The following is an 18280-nucleotide window of genomic DNA, read 5'->3' on the forward strand; positions in this document are numbered from 1 at the left end:
GGAATTCAGCTCTCTGGAGGTGGAGACAGGAGGATTAGAAGTTCAAGGTCATCCTCAACTGTAAATTGAGTTCAAGGCCAGCAAGAGACCCTGTTTGTGTATTTGTAACAGGGCCCAGACCTTAGCAGGCCCTCAGACCTTAGCACAACTGACTCAATGCAAGTACCGTTCAGGTTCTAAAACAGCACACAGCCAGCATTACCTGCTAAAACTACAAAGACCTAGTCCACCAAAGCCCATAGTTCTGGGAAAGTCTCTAAATCCACTTTTGGCTTTTGCAGTTTCACTTCTGGCTCACACTGCTTGTTTCCTGAAGTATGTCAACCCAGAACATGTGTGTGTTTAAAAGATCACCCTGAGAAAGACTTGACTTGGTGCTATACTAGGATCAGTATAGTCACTGATCATAACCAGTGTAGTCACTGTCCAAGCTAATGAAGACTTGCTGTTGGTGTGGACGAACGACTGTGCAATCTTCCCTGGTGGATATGCAACACCATCTCAAAAAATGAAATAAAACAACAAGCACCATCGAAGGGGGCCAGGGAGATGGCCAGTTAAACATGCTTGCCGCTCTTCCAAAGGACCCACATCAAACATATCAAACTACCTGTAACTTCAGCTCCAAGGGATCTGATGACCTCTTCTGGCCCCCGCAGCACCTGCACACACGTGGCACACACTCACAGACACTTGGCTACCCGTACACATTAGCAAAATTAAATTTCTTTCTGAGACAAGATTTTTTTTTTCCTGGCTGTCCTGGAACTTGCTCTTGAACTCAGGCTGTCCTTGAACTCAGAGATCTACCTACCTCTGCCTCCAAGTGCTGGGATTAAAGGTGTGTGCCACCACTACCAACACCACTGCCTGGCAATAAAGATAATTTTAAAAAACGCTTTAGGTAAAAAAATTAATAAGAGATGGGGAGCTGACCCAGTGGAAGAGCATTGGTTTAGAGTGTGTAAGTCTGGGTTTGATCCTCTCCCCTAGTCCCACAAAATAAATAAAATAACTAAGCCTAATACAAGCTTTAGTATTTGTGGAAACATCTTATAAAAAGAATATGACACAAGCTTGAAGATATGGTTCCAGCCCACGAGCACTGACTGCTCTTGCAGAGGACCCACATGGCAGCTCACAGCCATCTGTAACTTCAGTCCCAGCGAATCCGATAGATACCCTGGTCAGAGTGGGCACCAGGCACACATGTCGTATATAGACGTACACTCAGGGAGAACACCCATACGTAAAAAAATAATAAAAATTAGAGAAAAAATGGCAAGCCCCTTAGGATTTAAGCAGAAGGAAGCAAGGGCAGAAAGATCCATTTATCAGCAACTCGACATTGCCAGGCTGGCCGTAGAGGAGGCATGTGTCCTCAGAGGGCAGAAGCTCAACCCTAATGCCTGTTTCTTTTCCTGTCAGCCCCTTGAGCTTGTCCCTCATTCCCCTTCTCACATCCTTAACTGTCAAATTCCAAGTACATAGTCTTAGGGGCTAGGAGGTCCATTTCCTGCAAGGCCACCTTATGTCAAGCGATGTTCCAAATACTCTCACTTGTTCCTAAGAGGGGGAAAAATGGAGAATCTGGGCCTGGTGACATAAGCTTGTAATCCTGGCTACTTGGGAGGCTGAGGCAGGAAGATTATAAATTCAAGGCCAGCCTGAACTATAGAGTGAGTTCAAGAACACTCTGGGCATTTGATAAGACCCTATATCGAAGCTAAAAGTGAAAAGGACAGCAAGGTGTGTGTGCTGGGAGACAGACAGACAGACAGAGAGAGAGAGACAGAGAGAGAGAGAGAGGGAGGGAGAGGGAAAGAGAGCTTGTCTGGCATGCTCATGCTTAATCCTATACTGAACCCTTTTCTGAAATAAGCTCCATCCCTGCTTATCACTGACTGGCCCTGAAATGCTCTACTGTGTTCAAGAATCCCCAGTTTTCTGGAGTGGAGGTCTCTGGGAGAACTCCTCATGTTGCTGTGGATGACAGTACGAGGCTGTCCCTGGTGGCTGACTCTGCCTCTCTGTTGGCACAGTGCATTCACTGCCCAAGAACAGTAGGACATCAAAGGATGTGGCCAAGTCTGGACCCAGATGCACCGGTGCCCGTGTGTTCTGCTGTTCTGACAAATGAGCACTTCCACCTACAGGATCTCGTCCCGGCTCCCACAGTGGGCTGCTCACCCCTCTACCAGGCCTCTTCATTCTGCTCTGGGAGGGGGCTGTGGACTTCCTCCTCTCTCAGGCCTGTTAATTATAGATGCAGAGTGGGTTGTTAACATCTTGAACCCGATCTGAGAGAGCTGCTGGTGGCACGGAACTCTCACTGCTGCTCCCGATAGGCCGAAACCTCTCCTTCTGCCTGCCTCGCTGTACGAGTCGGCTGAGATGCTCCAACACCGGTGCCTAATGACTTATGTGTTCTATGAAATTTGTTGCAAATGTTGTTTGTTGGCTTTTTCTCCTCTGCAATATGCTGCTTTGTAGCCGGGCTATGTTTGGGAAAATTAATCAACAGCTGGGCCTCTTATGCCGATTATCCCTTCTCCTCAAAACGGTCAAGAGGTTAATGAGTGTTTTTGGGCATGGAAGGAGAAAGAGGACGGAAGGGGTTTGCCCCTCCCTTATACGAAGGAGGGAATTGTGAGGGTTCATCTCTTGGTCCCCCTAAATACACTCAGTGGTGGGAGGCAGTATAAAATGGGGTGAAACTGGGTTCTTTCTTTTCAGGCTGAAGGGGCTTGTGCACTCGCTTGCCTGTCAGCACTCAGCAGAGGGTCCCCAGGAAGCAGCAGCCAGAGAAGCTGCCCAGGCCCACATGAATTTTTTTCGTTTTCTAGGAGTATGTCTGCATGTCTTTTGCATGCATGTGTGTATGTGGGGGTGCATGCATGTATGTGCACATGCACGTGGAAGCCAGAGACTGTCAGGAATCATCTCTTATCTCTTTCACCATATTCACTGAAGCAGGGTCTCTCTCGTGCTCTCTCAGCCAGACCCAGAGCTCACAGATGCGCCCAGCCTTTTGCGCTAGCCAGCTTAGGCAGGTGGACTCACAGGAGGGCTCTCATATGTATCTATGTATTTTGCTGGAGGAGAAGATGAGTCAGGAAGGAAAGGCCCTGGTCTTTCAGCCATCCACTGCCATTCAGCCCCCCATGGCTGCTGGGTTCCCTGGGTCCCACTCACCATCAGGACAGGCTGAATGTGACCTACAGTCTCTTTCAGCTCCTCCATCCGTCAGTCTGCTGCTCCTTCCCCCATTGCAGAGCAGGTGCCCTGTTACAGCGGCACTTAACCACGGTGGTAACGGGATCATCATTTAGAACTCCCGCTATCTCGCTAGTGGAAACAGGAGAGTGAGGGCTGAGTAGGAAGCACTCTGCCCTGCTGGCCTCTCTCCAGCCCAGTGGTCCAGCTATAGTCCGTGTCAGTGCACATGCAATGATTTAATTCAGACATTCAGGACACTGGGGGTGGGGTTGCTGCTTTTAGACACTGTATCCTGTAGTCCAGGCTGTCTCCCAACTCTCTCTGGAGTTCAGGCTGGCCTTGAACTTCTGATCTCCCTGCCTTAGCTTCACAACAAGTTTATGTGGTGCTGGGGCTGGAACTGAGGGCTTTATGCATGCTAGGTAGGCGTTCTTTCAACTGAGCTATAGGCCCAGCGGGGGCATACTTTTTAGCCACTGGTATGTGTCAGATACTGCACTGGAGCAGGGACTGCCACAGCACTGATGGCGCTGCTGACTCTGGATGCCTTTGGCATCTCCGCCCAGCCTCCCTGGCCCTTACTTGAACAGGAGAGTTTATACAGTAGCGTGCTCCCCATTCCTGCCTTCATCCCTCTTCCCGGTCCCTGGCTGAGCCCTGTCCTAGCCTTTGTGCTGTGTGTGCCCCCTGAGGAGCTGGGGCTGCTTCTAGCTACAGAAAGTCCACCTCAGCACCAACTGCAGCTCACCTGGGCCAGAAGGAAGCTTCCCGGCAAGGCTGGGCTAGAGTCCTCCTGGGCAAACCCTGACTGTACGTACCTTACCATCCTCCAAGCTTTCCTCATTAGCGGTTTCTCTCAATCATTGGCATTTCCTAGCAAGGCATGTAGTTCAGTTGGTAGAGTGCTTGCCTAGCATGTGTAACATATACCCAGTACCACATAAACTGAACATGATGGCTCATACCTGGAATCCCATATACCCAGTACCACATAAACTGAACATGAACAGTCTCTTCTTCTGCAAGGTGGGAGTCTCTCAGCCCCCAACTGAAGGTTGCTGTGTGCAGTGAGAGGAACACAGTGCTGGGTTCACTGTGCTCAGCGCTCATGATACATGCCCTCACAGGCATGCACCAGACTGTCCATAGAGGTTCTGGGCAGCCTCAAAGATCTGAGGCTCAGACTCAGGTCCTGGATCCTGGCCAGCAGGTGCTCTATCTATGCAAGCGACTTGGGCAAAAGAAATCTGGGTATGTTGGAAGTATGAATGCCTGGGACCTACCCTGATGCCTCCAGCTGACTGCAGAGCCGGCAAGGCCACCGCCCGAGCAACAAGGGCACCGAGAAGGGCAGCGGGAGCGCAATAGGAAAAGGGTGGTGTGGGATAGGAAGAGAAGACTCAGCAGTTTTCCCTAATGAGGCCGCAAACCACAGTGTCCCAGAGGAGGAAGCTAGCCTGAGCTTCAGTGACACAAAGCCAATTCTCTCTACTTTGCTCTGTGGATTAATTGCCAACATGATTTAACTTCCTGGTACACACCACCCCCGTGTCTTCACCACTATCCCTCCTGCCCAGGGGAAAACAAGCTCATGACAGGCAGGTGAAAGAGGGGAGAACATTAGCTGGATTTCTCACCTCTGTTTGACCCCAGCACTGCCATATTTTGCAATATGACCAGAGAGGCAAGTCACTCTTCCTGCCTGACCTCAGTTTCTTCCCCCACTGAATGGGGTGGGGGAAAACTGCTCTTGAGAATTCTCAGCTCTCTCCATGACAAGCTCTGGGCAGCAACTAACTCTGTGTCCTCGCATCTGATTGTCATTCTTTTTTTTTTTTAATAATTTATTTTGTTTTATGTGCATTGCTGTTTTCATGTATGTCTGTGAGACAGTGTCTGATCTTAGAGTTACAGACAGTTGTGAGCCACCATGTGGGTGCTGGAATTGAACCCTGGTCCTTTGGAAAAATAGTCAGTGCCCTTAACTGCTGAGCCTCTTGCTAGGCCCTTGTCTGTCATCCTTAACCCACTGTACAGAGAAGAATCTGGGACTGAGGCTGAGCACATGGCTGTGGGCCATGCAGATGCTGACAGACTGAGCTTCCCCGCCCATCTGACCACAAGTCATTGCCCATGTCCGTGCCCCTTTGCTCACGCCCTACACAGTCATGTGACATCTGAACAGGCATCACTGAGCATCCACTACCTGTCAGGTGTTATTCTGAACACCGAATACATTGAACCTAAGAATCACAGTACAACAAAATAACAATATGTCCCCTGAGTTACAGATGAATTGTTACTGTTTGTAGCTAAGTCTAGCTCAGAACTGAGGATGACCATGAACTTCTGCTCCTCCTGCTTTCACCTTCCAAGTGCTGGGATTACAGGCATTGTGCCACCATGCCAGGTTTACGTGGTGCTTGGTGCGTGGTTGGTGAGTAGTCTACTGACTAAGCTACATGCTCAGCCCATCTCATAGACGAAAAACTGAAGTTTTGAAAAGCCCAGCAAATGGCACAAATTGCCATGTAAGCCCATGACCTGGAACCCACAATGGAAGGGAAGAAACAACCGCTCAAAGTTATCCCCTCTCTCTCTCTCTCTCTCTCTCTCACACACACACACACACACACACACACACATATACACACACACATACACACTGTGGTATGCACATACCTGTCCCCGCCTCCCCCAAGAATAATGATAAATAAAAATCCAAGCTTTGAGACACTCTATCAAGACCAAGTAACAGGAGGCACCAGTGTTAGAATTTTAGAAAGTGTGTGTGTGTGTTCATATTTTTGGTAATTTTAAAAGTTTTGTACACTCTTGCTCACACAGCTACAGCAGCTAGAGGGTAAACTTGTCATGCCTAGTACTGAACAAGAAGGGTCTTTTATGACAGTCGTTGGGATGGTCTGTGATGGGAGTGGGGCAGGGAATGAGAAGTTGCTTTTGGCTCTTAGAACTAGATTTGATGGGCCTGGACCTGATGAACAATGAAACAGTTAAACCAGGAAGTGCAGAGGTGTACTCTGTATGTCATTTTCCATCCGGCACTCTCTCTTGGCCACACCTGCCCTCACTCCTGAAGTTCCAGCTCGGGAGCCCCACAGGAAGCTATATGTACTCAGCCCGCTGTGCTGAGGGAAGCTGGAGGAGGGATGCCAGAAACTTGTGTGGAGAAAATTCAATTGCCGCCCCACTGATCTGGCATTCGTAACTCTTGCCCCCTCCTGCCTTACCCAGCCCAAGCAGCTGAGCTTTGCATATGACCTATGGACACAGTGGAGAAAGCTGAGAAAAATGCAGGAAGGAGTTGGTTCATTTGGGTGATGGAGTGCCCACTCCCTTCGCCAGCATGCAGGGCTCAATAATGGCAGACAGGGCTTCAAAAAATTGCAGCATGAATAGATGAGCCCTTTAAGGTAATAGAAATGCTGTCATCCTAGGGAGAAATATGGGCCCTGAGTCCTGCAGGAGGGGATACTGGGCCCTTCTGCCCTGCCTGCTCTCTGTCCCCATTACAACCAGAATGGCAAGAAGGCATCAAGCTGAGGAATGGTCAGAAAATCCCCTTATTTCCTGGCCCTGTAAGTCTCCATGCAGGGAGGAGGCTGCAGGAGGGGACTGGGTAATCAAGTCATTGCAGCCTGGTTATGACCCTCTGGCCTGCTCCCTGCAGGTTTTGTCAGGACAGCAATTAGTTCTAGACCTGAGTGTTCAGGAAGCTCCATCAGGCAGTGTCTCGGAGAAAGACGGGTATGCTGCTCAGCACAAAGGCTTACGGGGCTAGAAAAGTAGACTCGTTTCCCTCTGTGCTGAGAAAGCCTATTGTCTTTTTTGGGGACGTAGCTGTCCTGCAGCTCCTACCCTGGAGGAAGCTGCAGCTAAGGGTTTCCTTCCTCTCATCCCATCTGCATCCCAGGCAGGCTCTTCAAGCAGGCATCAGCAGTATCAGCTGGCATCGGTGGCATGAACCTTTTAAACATGGCCATCATGGCTGACACTTGTTGAAGGATGACTAATACAATCTTTGTGTGCACTAATTAGCTTGATCGACATGCTGATATTAGGGATTTATGATCATTTCCTTTTCACACACCACAAAACAGGCACAGAGTGACAGTAGCCTGTCTGAGGTTACACAGCTATAAAAAGCAGTGAAGCTGCCATCTGAAGGCAGGGTGTCTGGTTCCACGCTCCATAACCCCTGCAGTGTCAGGTGAGCTGTCTAACGTAGACCTTTCCTCCAGGAACTCAGAGACAGTGCTGAAGGTGCGACTCCAGCTCTTTAAACCCAAGAGAGGGGTCTGGCTGGCTGGTTCAGCAGTAAGGGTGTAAGGGCGGTTGCTAGCAAAGCCGATCATCTGAGCTCAATATCTGGAACCCACGTGGTAGAAAGAGAGAACCGATTCCTGCAAGTTACTTCTGTGTGTATCCCACAAAATAAATGAATGTAATAAAAATAAACAGACCTCAGAGGGGCTCATGGGTGTGGGAAAGATTCAAGCCCCAGCCTCACTGGCAAGTGGTTCATCCGCCCCACCCCACCCCCTTCCTACAGTTGTCAGCCTGGAAACTTTTGCATTAGTGGATCTGCTATTTCTAAGGATTTCATCCATCAAGAAGTCTTCGCCAAGCAAGCGCTTCAGGTGGCAGGCATGGTAGGTGATGGTGGCTAGGGGACAATAGGAGGTATGGGCCTAGGGGAGACAGGTCATTGTTCTCAGAGAGGCAGACCAAGCATAGACTTCGCGTGTGGAAGAGATGTAAGTGTGAAAGCTACAGGGAAGGGTGTCTGCAGAGATTTTGTGAAGAAGTTATCTGAGAAGCTGCAACCAAGATGGGGTGCAGTAACAAAGAGAAAAGAGAGATGGGTTTGGGGCAAAGTGAGTCCTGTATGGTCACATAGCAGGCGAAATTAGGCTGGAGAGTGATAAAAGGCAGAGGCTTAAATTTCCTTTGGTGGCAATGAGGAGTTACAGAGAAGGATGAAATGCACCCAGCCTGCAGGAGGGTGAATGGCTCCTCGAGCCTGCTTCCTCATCCACAGTTCAGCTATTTCTCTAGCCAGGATACTGGAGCAGAGAGGTCCTCCCCTCCTCTCAGGGACCCTGCGCCAGGGCAGGATTACAGGCACCCCAGGACTTTTAACGTGAAGTTCTCCCCACTGTCCTGCCCTGCTCCAGACTGGCTTTGCCGGGAAGGGCGCCAGCAGAGATGTGTGGCGCTGTCCAAAGTGCTGAAACTCTGTTCCACCCAATTGGAACCATTCAATCCTGGCATCGCACAGTTTCCTTTGGGCAGAGAATGTCATTCCTGTTTTTTTGTTCGTTTGTTTATGTTTTGTTTTGTTTTCTGAAACAGGCTTTCTCTGTGTACCCTTGGTTGACCTGGACTTACTTTGTAGACCAGGCTGGCCTTGAACTCACAGAAATCCACCTGCCTCTGCCTCCCTGAGTGCTGGGACTAAAGGCGTGCGCCACCACACCTGGTTATCATTCTTGTCTTACAAAGGAGAAATAGAACCTAAAACATGAGTACAATCCAAACTGTAAACCTGGTTCTTGCCTCCTAGCCCAGCACTTCTGCCCCATGGAGAAGGCCTCGTGTCCCGAGCAATCCTTTTGCTGAGGCTAAGCTAATACAGAAAACACCTCTTCTCCTACCCACAGCCTCACCTCTATCTCATGGAGAGACATGATGACATGACGTTTCACAGGGCCTCCTGAGGGATCATATGGCCCATGGGTCGGGGGTAGGCCTGCCTAGAGCAGCAGGTGTGTGTGCTCATGAGTCTGCCTCACTGGGATGGCTGGGCGCAGCTCACTGTGATACCTCTGGGGGCCACAGTGTGCTGGGCTTGAGGAACACAGCATCTCCTCTCTACCCTGTGGTTTAGCATCTTGGCAGGTACCTACTGTGGTTCAGGCACTGATCTGTAAGTTCTGCAGGAAGCTCCCTACTCCCACCACAGTCTCTTGTCACAGGTGAGGAGACTCAGGCTTAAGCAGGACACGGGGCTTGCATTAGGCAACGGGGGCAGTGGAGAGCTGGGATTTGAACTGTGGGCTGTGTTGTTCTGGACTATCTCGTCTATCAAAGCTCATTACCACTGGAGCATAAAGCGGCTGCCACTTCTGGCTTTCTAAGCCTGGCCAGGTTCCTTTCCCTGTTTAAACTTCATCTCATTTGCAAGCTGAGGAAAGAGGAAGTATGCATCTTCGGGGCCCTCATGGGACATAAACCAGATGATGTGTGCAGCAAGAACACAATGAGCGCTTTCCACTAAGCTGAATGTGATTATGATCGCACAAGGTCTTTGATGGCTGGCTGGGTGTCTGATGAGCCTTGCCACACCCCAAGTCCTTGGCCTCATAAATGCTGGGGTTAGGAGCAGGGGAACAATCGTGAGAGTCATTATCATCAGCCTGCCAAGCAAAGTCTGTTCCTGCCCTGCCTCCTCATGGCCTCACAGAGTAGAGACTACCTGGCTGAGAAGTCCCGGAGCTCCCAAGGGCAGTTCTACGCTACTTCCTCAGCACCTTCCAGACCCTTGTGCCCTCATAGGGTCAGCTTCCAGAAAGTTTCTCTCACGTCTTTCTAAAGGGCCCTTGGAAGGGGGAGAGCTCAGTTGGTAGAGTGCTTGTCTAAGGGGCATCCATTAACACACTGGCTACTCAAACCCAACAGCAGGCAAGGCTGATAGACTCCTCCCATCTTAAGTGGCTAGAGAAACTGAGGCCCAATGAGGTGAAGTGGCATGTCCAAGGTTACCGAGTTTAGGATGAAGCTCCAACACCGAGAAATGGGCTTTTAAAATTAGCTCCTTATTAATTCCCTGTGTTGTGAAATCTTCCCGAAAACAGGCAGGTATGTAGTCACAAATCAACGCGCACACAGAGGCACTGCTAATTATTGCTGACTGTGGGATGCTTTGGAGGAGCCTGGCCGAGTCTGCTCTGCTGATGGATGGCCCCATCCCCTATAGCACTGAACTGGCTAATTGCAGGAAGTCACATCATTCAGAAGCAAGGCAGGAATAATGGCACCCCCCTGAAGCCTGGTGCTCCTGGGAATGAGTCATGCCATTGAGAGCAATGGATGCTCTGTGATCACCTCCAGCGGCCCCCGACCACCAGTGGCCCCAGGACGGTCTTGCCAGGTGTATGATGGAGCTGAGCAGGAGTGGGAACTTATGGGATCTCACCAGGACAGCCTGCTCCTGCTCAAATTCTGTTTTAGCTTAGAGCACCAGGTGGGCAGGACTCAGTGGTGAAAGGATTTTGATGATCCGGTCACCAAGCTCCACCCAGTCACCCTACCCCCAAAGTTCAAGGATAGGAAGTCTTCACATTCCAGATGGGAGGCAGCAGCCTAGCTTCCAGAGTAGCGAACCCTGGCTGGCGGCAGTGAGCACATGCACAGACCAATGCTCCCCTCCCCCTCCCTTCTGAAACTTCAGCTTCTTTTCTGAGTAGCTGTGATTAGTCACACAATGGGGGGGGCAACAACGGGGTTGAGGATGAACAGATCTATGACGATGTGCTCATCAACCACGATGTCTCTCAGGAAGCCCCCAAGCATGCACCAATGTGTCCGTGAAGTCTGCATAGTAAACCGTCTCAGAAGTCAGTGGGTCCCTGGCTGCGGACACAGCTCAGTTGGTAGAGTGCTTGCCTACCATGCATGAAACCCTGAGTTTAACCCCTAGGCCTGCACAAAATGGTGACGTGTGCCTGTAATTCCTACATTAAGAGGGTGGAGGTAGGGAGGTCAGGAGTTCAAGGTCATCTGCAGCTACATAGTGAGTTTAAGTCCGGCCTAGGTTACATGAGGTTCTACCTAAAAACAAGATTAATAAAACAAAGTCCGTGTGTTCATCCTCCTCTGCCCATTCACGTTTGTATGGGAAGGACCTGAGACCTGAGAGGTGAAGCCATTCCAAAGTCATAGGCCTTCCTTAGCAGCCAGGCTAGGACAGGGACAGAATGTCCCGCCAGCAGCTTGCTGTCAATTGCTTCTCTGCCTGACCCCTTGGTGATGGTATAGCTTTAATACCAAATAACTATTTGCCAGACTCTGAACCTAGAATGCTACCATAATCACTATTTTTAATGTGTGCCTGCACATATATCTGTGTGTGGCTGGTGCCCTCGGAGACCGCAACAGGAAAACAAACCCCTGCACGTGGAGCTACAGAAGGTTGTGAGCAGCCACGTGGGTGCTGGGAATTGAAGTCAGGTCCTCCCGAAGAGCAGAAAGTGCTCTTAACCACTGATCCACCTCTCCAGCCCCTTGTCCTTCAACTTTTTGCCATAGTTATGAACCAAAAGTCACGCCAGCACAGGCAAGTAAGAGAAACTGTGTGAAAGAGACAGACTTCTTTCCTTTAAAGACACTGTAGAGCATGTCAGCCCAGCTTTAGGTGCTCCTAGGGAGGCGCCTGAGGGGGCTGGCTGACATTTTGTCTGAGCCTTGCTATGCAGACCGAAGTGTTTGCTTTCAAAAGATCTTCTGCCATGGTGATAACAGAGCTTGGGGGGTCAGCGGATTTATCCCATGGCAGCCAGCTAGCCCACAACGGAGCCAGGCTCACCAGCACCTCCATAGCCAGGACCACCTTACAGTCAGGGCTGAAAAGCTTGTTCTTAGAGAAGGTAGCTCACGCAGTCTGTCGTGAACTGAATGAGGACCTAAGTTTGATCTAGAGCATGGCATAAACTAAGTTTGTAGGACCATGCCTAGCATGGGGGAGGTAGAGGCAGGAGGATCACAAGTTCAAGGCTCTCCCTGTTACATAGCAAGCCAAAAAAAACCCTACAGTATATAAGACTACCTTAAATAACTTCAGGAAGGAAGAAAGGAACAAAGGAAGAAGAAAACCCCGCTGTGCATCTGCTTCCTGCACAGTGAGAGCCACTGACCAGCAGCAGCTACATCCTGTGAGAACTCATCAGGTACATAAGGCCTCCCCACACCCCAGACATGCTGGAGCCGAATCTCTAATTCACCAAGGCCCCATCTACAGCCACTCCAGGAATCCCTTCTCTATACCCGGAGCAGCCTTGTTGGGGTGAGCGCCCACTTCACAGAGAAAGAAACCCAAGAGAGTGGGTCCAAGGTCACATGGTTGGTGGGCAGGACAGCCAGGATGTGTGTCACAGGTTTTGAGTCCACAAACACTTCTCAAAGCACAGTGGGACATTGTCCCCGGGGAAGCCTAAGTGTGTGGGGGGTCTTCAGACCAGCTGAGCATATTCCATCCATATCAACTTCCCCCCAAATCAAACCTTGTAAAGACCAGCATGATTGATGAGGAAATACAAACGGTGAACAAACATGTAGGGGAAACGTTCATGCTACCTCGTAATCAGACATGCAAATGAGAGCAACATTTAGGAGCCATTCTCTACCTATATAATTAGCAAGACTGAAAAAAAAAAAAAGCAAAAACTGTTCTGAACAAGGCACACGCATATACGAGCCGAGACAGCATAGATTTATATAACCCTTTGGGAAAGTTGATCTGGCAACATCCATCAACAGCCATGAATATATTGTGCCCGCTGACCTGGGAATTCACCTGGAGGAAATAATTCAGTGGGACGGTGGGGTGGGGAGCTGTGTCAGAACACTGGCTGTGAGCATGAGCAAAAACCCTAATATTCTGCAGGAAGGGAAGGAATGGGGAACCAGGAATCTACCAGCTCCTGCCCTGCTGGACAGCCATCTGAAATGAGAATTAAGAGGTCCAAGCACTAACGTAGAAACAGGAGTAAAAGAAAGATGGGCTGGCGCTCAGAGGGAGTGCACTCACCTCAGTGTGGAAGGCTGTAGGTTCAGTCCTAAGGACACCCCCCCCCCATACACACAAACACTAGCCCCCTCCACTCCACACACACACAGAATTAACACTGTCCAGCCTGGTAGCTGGACAGCACACCTTTAATCCCAGCACTCAGAAAGCTGAGGTAGGTGGATCCTTGTGACTTTGAGGCCAGCTCAGTCTACAGAGTGAGCTCCAGGCCAGTCGGGAATATACAGTGAGGCCTTGTTTTAAGACAAACAAACAAGTAGAAAGGAGAATGCAGAACTGCTTATGAGAGCTGGGGTTATAATGCTGTGAAAAATATTGTCTGTAGAGGAGGACAGGGCAGAGCTGGACAGAGCAGAAGACAGTTGCAGACTAAGGCTTTTCCAGCTACTCTTACAAACCTTGGAGACCAGCCTCAAGGGTCACACAGCATGTCTGCAGGTGACACACAGAGAGCTCTAGCCCTCCTTTGTGGGCAGAAGGTCACACTCCAGGTTGCCAAGAGTATGGTTTGCTGGCTGCGGGGCCCAGGGAGGCTGTGAGGGCCCCTCCTGACTTACCATGAAGCCTGGTGCACAAGTACAGCCCCCAGTGACGCTGTGGCAGTCAGCGCCATTCTGGCAGGTGCAGGGCAGTTGGCAACCATTGCCATAGTAGCCGGCAGGGCAGGACTCATTGCAGTAGTGGCCAGACCAGCCTGGTTGGCAGGTACAAGCTCCAGTGACTGGATGGCAGCTGAACAGAGGACAGAAGGGATGAGAGGACATCCGGTCAGGGCTGTAACTGTGTCCCTTCCCCTGCCCTCCCCAAGTCCAGTCTGCCCACAGCAGTAAGAGCAAAGGACCCCTGTGGGTAGGTTAGTAACACCTTGTTTGTTTATGAGAAGACGCACGACCATACACAATCCCATTAGTTCCCAGAAATGAAAAGTAACTTGCCTAAAGTCATTCAGCAAGGAGGTAGCAAGACCAGTATTAGTACCCAGGCTTCTGATTCCCAAACAGGAACTTTTTCTTTTCTTTTCTAGAGACAGGGACTCATGGAGCCCTGTGTAGCCAAGGGTGACACTGAATTTCTGGTACTCCTGCCTCCCTCCTAAGAGCTATGATGACAAATATGTGTCACCATGACCTGTTTATGCAATGCTGGGGATTATGTCTACTGCATGCTAGGCAGAACTCTACCGCCTGAGCTACTCACCACCAATGGTTACTCTATAAAACTACACAGAGCCCAAAGCACAGAGCAGTGTCTTTCCCCTCATAGAGAGAGACTCTGAGGTCCAGAGCTCTCATCATTTCCCTCCTACCCACCTAAGGTGAAGACACCTGAGAAGGCGACCAGGATGCCAGTAGAGTTAAAGCAATACCTCAGGACAGGGGGGCCTCTCTGACATTGTCTAGCCTCAGGGAACTGCTACTTGGGCTTCCCTATGCCCTGTAACAGATCAGGCCTTTCTCTGCCTTTTATCCATCAAGCTGCAGAAAGAACCATTGGCTGGCAGCAGGGACATGACCCTGGAGTGGGGCAGCTTTGGCTGAGAGTGGCCTGGTCCAGTAGCCAATACCCATCCCTGATCAGGAGACACTGAATGTGGTAATGGCGTGCCCTGTGGAGCGCCTGGTCCCTGTGGTGGGTGTGACTGATGCATGATATCACCTGCTGAGTCCACATGCTGGGGCATATTCCCCGAGATGATCTCAGCAGACAGTAAGACGGGCCAGTTCTGGGTGAGCTCCTGTGACCTCAAGACTCCTCAGCTTGCCACACTTTCTCAGAACTGTGCCCTGACTTCATTCTCTTTCCTTCCTTCCTTCCTTCCTTCCTTCCTTCCTTCCTTCCTTCCTTCCTTCCTTCCTTCCTTCCAGCTCTCATGTGGGTCAGGCCTGACAGCCCTTCCCAGCCCTTTGGCGTATGACCACCTCCCCCCTCCACCTCCCCAACATGTGTCCCTGTATTTTTCTCTTCTGTATGGTTCTAAAGGTCGGGCCAGGGCTCCTTGAGACCCAGGCACAGCATTGTTCACCACACGCCCACCTGAACCTCTCATTTGCCTCTGGGCCAGTCTAGACTAACAGAGTCCACCTAGCACAGGGGGTGAGACAAGCTGCTCTGAGCTCAGGTCATCTCCTTCACGCCCTGGAATGTGCCCCGGTTCTGACCTGGGAGGGCTTCAGTGGCTGGCCAGCGCTAGCCTTTGTTCCTCTAAGTCCCACAAGAACAGGGCTTCCTCTCCCTGGCTCTCAGTTCCTGGCTCATGTTCACTGTCTAGTTTATACACATAGGGATGTGCTTTGCTTTTACCCTATTTAATTATTTTCCTTTTGAGACAGGGCCTTATGTAGCCCAGGATAGCCTTAGACTTGCTATTATAGCTGAGGATAATCCTGAACTTTATTTTTTTGCATTTTTATTTACTTATGTGTATGTGTACGTGTATGGGAACACAGATGCCACAGCACATGCAAAGGTCAGAGAACCACTTGTGGGGCCAGCTAATATGTGGGTGCCAGGGGTAAGATTCAGGCCATCCAGCAACTGTGCATGTTTGGCTCTCTCACCAGCTCCCAACCCTGAGCTTCTGATCCTTCTGCTCTACCTGTCCAGGGCTAGGCTAACAGCTGTGTACCATTACACCTGGTTTTATGCTCTGCTGGGATTCGAATTCAGGGCTTCATGTATGCTGGAGAAGCACTCTGTCAGCTGAGCTACCTCCTTAGTCTTCTGTATTTAATTATTTTCTGTGTCTGTTGACTCATTTGTTTTCTGTCTACTCACTGGGTTTCAGCTCCCTGGGGGAGAGCCATTGTCTGTCTTGTCACCTCTCAGGGCCCAGTGGGGTTCCTGGTACAGGGGAAGTGCTGACCTCATGGGATGCTTAAATGAAAGAATTAATGAACAGACTAATTGTGAGCAGCCAGCCAGCCTGTCTTCGGGGTGGGGTGGGGGAACTGGTGTTCTTGTAGGAAATGAGGGGGTGGACCAGAACAGACGACTCTGGAATAATAAGTGCCAGTAGCTAATAATCACTTCAGAAAATGTTTAGTCTCATTAATCATCCAGTCAAAACAACAATTGGATATCACCTTCTCTCTATCAAAACATGGACGAGCTTTTCAAACGCTGGTAAAGGTTTCAAAACAATCCGAGGTTATGTATCAGGAGACCTAAAAATATGCAGATGTCTTGGCCTTGTAATTCTATTTCTAAGAATCTATCCTAAGGAAATGATCGTGGTTGTGGAGGAAGATTTATGCACAGAGATGTTCCCTGAAGCATTATTTATAACAGTGGAAAATGGAAGCAATTTGAATAATAATAAATAATATGTGACCAGGCTATTAAAGCACCAGGCACCTCGAAAACATATATTTCTTATCTTCCACAAACCTGAGAAGTAGGAATGTGAGCCTCCATTTTACAGGTGGCACCCAGAGGTTCTGGGACTTGCCCAAGGTCATGCAGATAAGTGGGTGAGTGATGGAGCTGGGATTTGAACCAAGGTCTGGCCATGTTTATCCTGGGCTTGCCACCCCTGACAAGAAGGTGCTAGTTAAATTTCTTACTCTGGGCATGGTGGCACATGCCTTTAAACCCAGCAGAGGCAGGCAGATCTCTGTGAGTTCAGTGCCAGCCTGGTCTAAAGAGTGAGTACCAGGATAGCCAGGGCTAGAGAGAGAGCCTGTCTTGAAAAAAAGAAATGCCTTCTATTTTAAGTTGCCTTGGTCGTGGTGTCTCTTTATAGAACAGTGACTACGACTCTAGGCAGACACTCTACAGGCTGAACTATAGCCCAGCCCTACAATTCTTTTTCTAGAAACAGGACATCTAACTTCTTCATTTGAATTTCCCGTTGGAAAGATGCTGGGGAGTGGCGGCAGATAATGATTTGATTTTTTTTTTTTTTTTTTTTTTTTTGGTTTTTTGAGACCAGCTAGCTAGCTAGCTTTGAACTCATGGCAATTTTTCTGTCTGCATGTCCGCCTACCCAGGCCTCCCTTCCCCAGGGTCACCTGGCTGTTCAGGCAGTGCTGGGGGAGGCTGAGACCAAAGTCCGAATCACTGATGCTCAGGCTGTCTCCCCAGTGTCAGGTGTCCCTGCTTTCTTCCTTTCCCGCAGACACAGATTAATCACTAGCTAACAGGAGCCGAAAGCTGCACAATGCAGGCAGCAGCTTCGCAGGGTGGGTTTTTCTGCCTTTCTTTTGCTCTGATGAGATTTCTATCTTCGTAGCATCTGGTGGCTAAATCAAATCTTTCAAAGGTAATCTGCCATCCTGGCTCCTGGAATTCATCTATGACAATCTAATTTCGGGAGGGAACATTTAAGAGGCCTGACACCCAGACACTGTCTTCAAGGTGAATGCTCTATGAAGGAGGATGGCCTCTTTTGTGTCTTCACAGAGCCCATAGAGGACACTAAAGCTCCTCATCCCTGCTCCTTCCCAGGGCAACCCATATCCTCTGTGCAACAGCTAGCCAGAGGGGAAGGAGCAGGGAGAGGGTGCTGGTGGGCTGGGGAGCAAGGCTTCCTTGGCTGGGTCTCCTCAGAGGGATGCTGGAAACTGAAACTCACCATTTGTCCCAAGTTCTGCATAAGTTCAGGGACAAGTGAGGTGAGGCTTCTAATGACTGCCCCTCAACCCCACTTCCATGCTGATCAAAAGTGATAGACTGGGAGACTGAGAGGAGAGGGGCATGTATCAGGGTGTTTTCTTAGATGGCTGCTGAAGAACCAGCCTGCCTCCATCTTAGGCTTAAACGCTATCTTATAGTGAAGGCAAACTAGGCTCATTCCTGCCTGATAACATCTCTGTTTAATCATCAACCTCTCAAGGATTGGGAAATGCCCTACCTGTAACCTTAACTAACAAACGGTTCTGTACTGTATGTTTCAGGAATGCCAATCATGTCTCTGTTTCAGAAAGCTGTTTTAACCCTTGCAGCCCTGTCTTTGTTTTTAAGGGTCACATGAACACCTGTGACTACCTTGCTGTGCCCACCTTGCAACCACATCTTTGTTTCAGGAGGTCATTAGGACTAATTGTTTTGCTTATGTTCTGCTCATGTAACCCTGCTTATTTTGACCTATAAATCCCCCATTTGGGAACCCCCTACCCCACTGCCCAACCCAGCTATAAAAGCCTTGTCTTCTTCACATCCGATGCTGACCTCTCAAACCCTTAGGGGGAGGCAGCCCACATACATGAATAAAAAAGCTTGCTGTAATTAATT

The 18280-nt window shown here is 49.7% G+C and overlaps 1 protein-coding gene across 21 annotated transcripts in view; it reads right to left on the bottom strand.

The window, feature by feature from the left end:
* Megf11 (multiple EGF like domains 11) overlaps positions 1–18280 on the bottom strand; it is a 314659-nt gene that overhangs the window by 32037 nt on the left and 264342 nt on the right. For all 21 annotated transcript variants that reach the window (XR_009592252.1, XR_009592253.1, XM_060384901.1 and 18 more), the window contains exon 10: positions 13606–13780. Coding sequence is in view for 19 of the 21 variants with exons in the window: in XM_060384901.1 (XP_060240884.1) it covers positions 13606–13780 (175 nt within the window). In the remaining 2 variants the exon portion in view is untranslated. The remainder of the gene's footprint in view (positions 1–13605; positions 13781–18280) is intronic.

The sequence above is a fragment of the Meriones unguiculatus genome, chromosome 6 (assembly GCF_030254825.1).
Source record: "Meriones unguiculatus strain TT.TT164.6M chromosome 6, Bangor_MerUng_6.1, whole genome shotgun sequence".
Taxonomy (NCBI): domain Eukaryota; kingdom Metazoa; phylum Chordata; class Mammalia; order Rodentia; family Muridae; genus Meriones; species Meriones unguiculatus.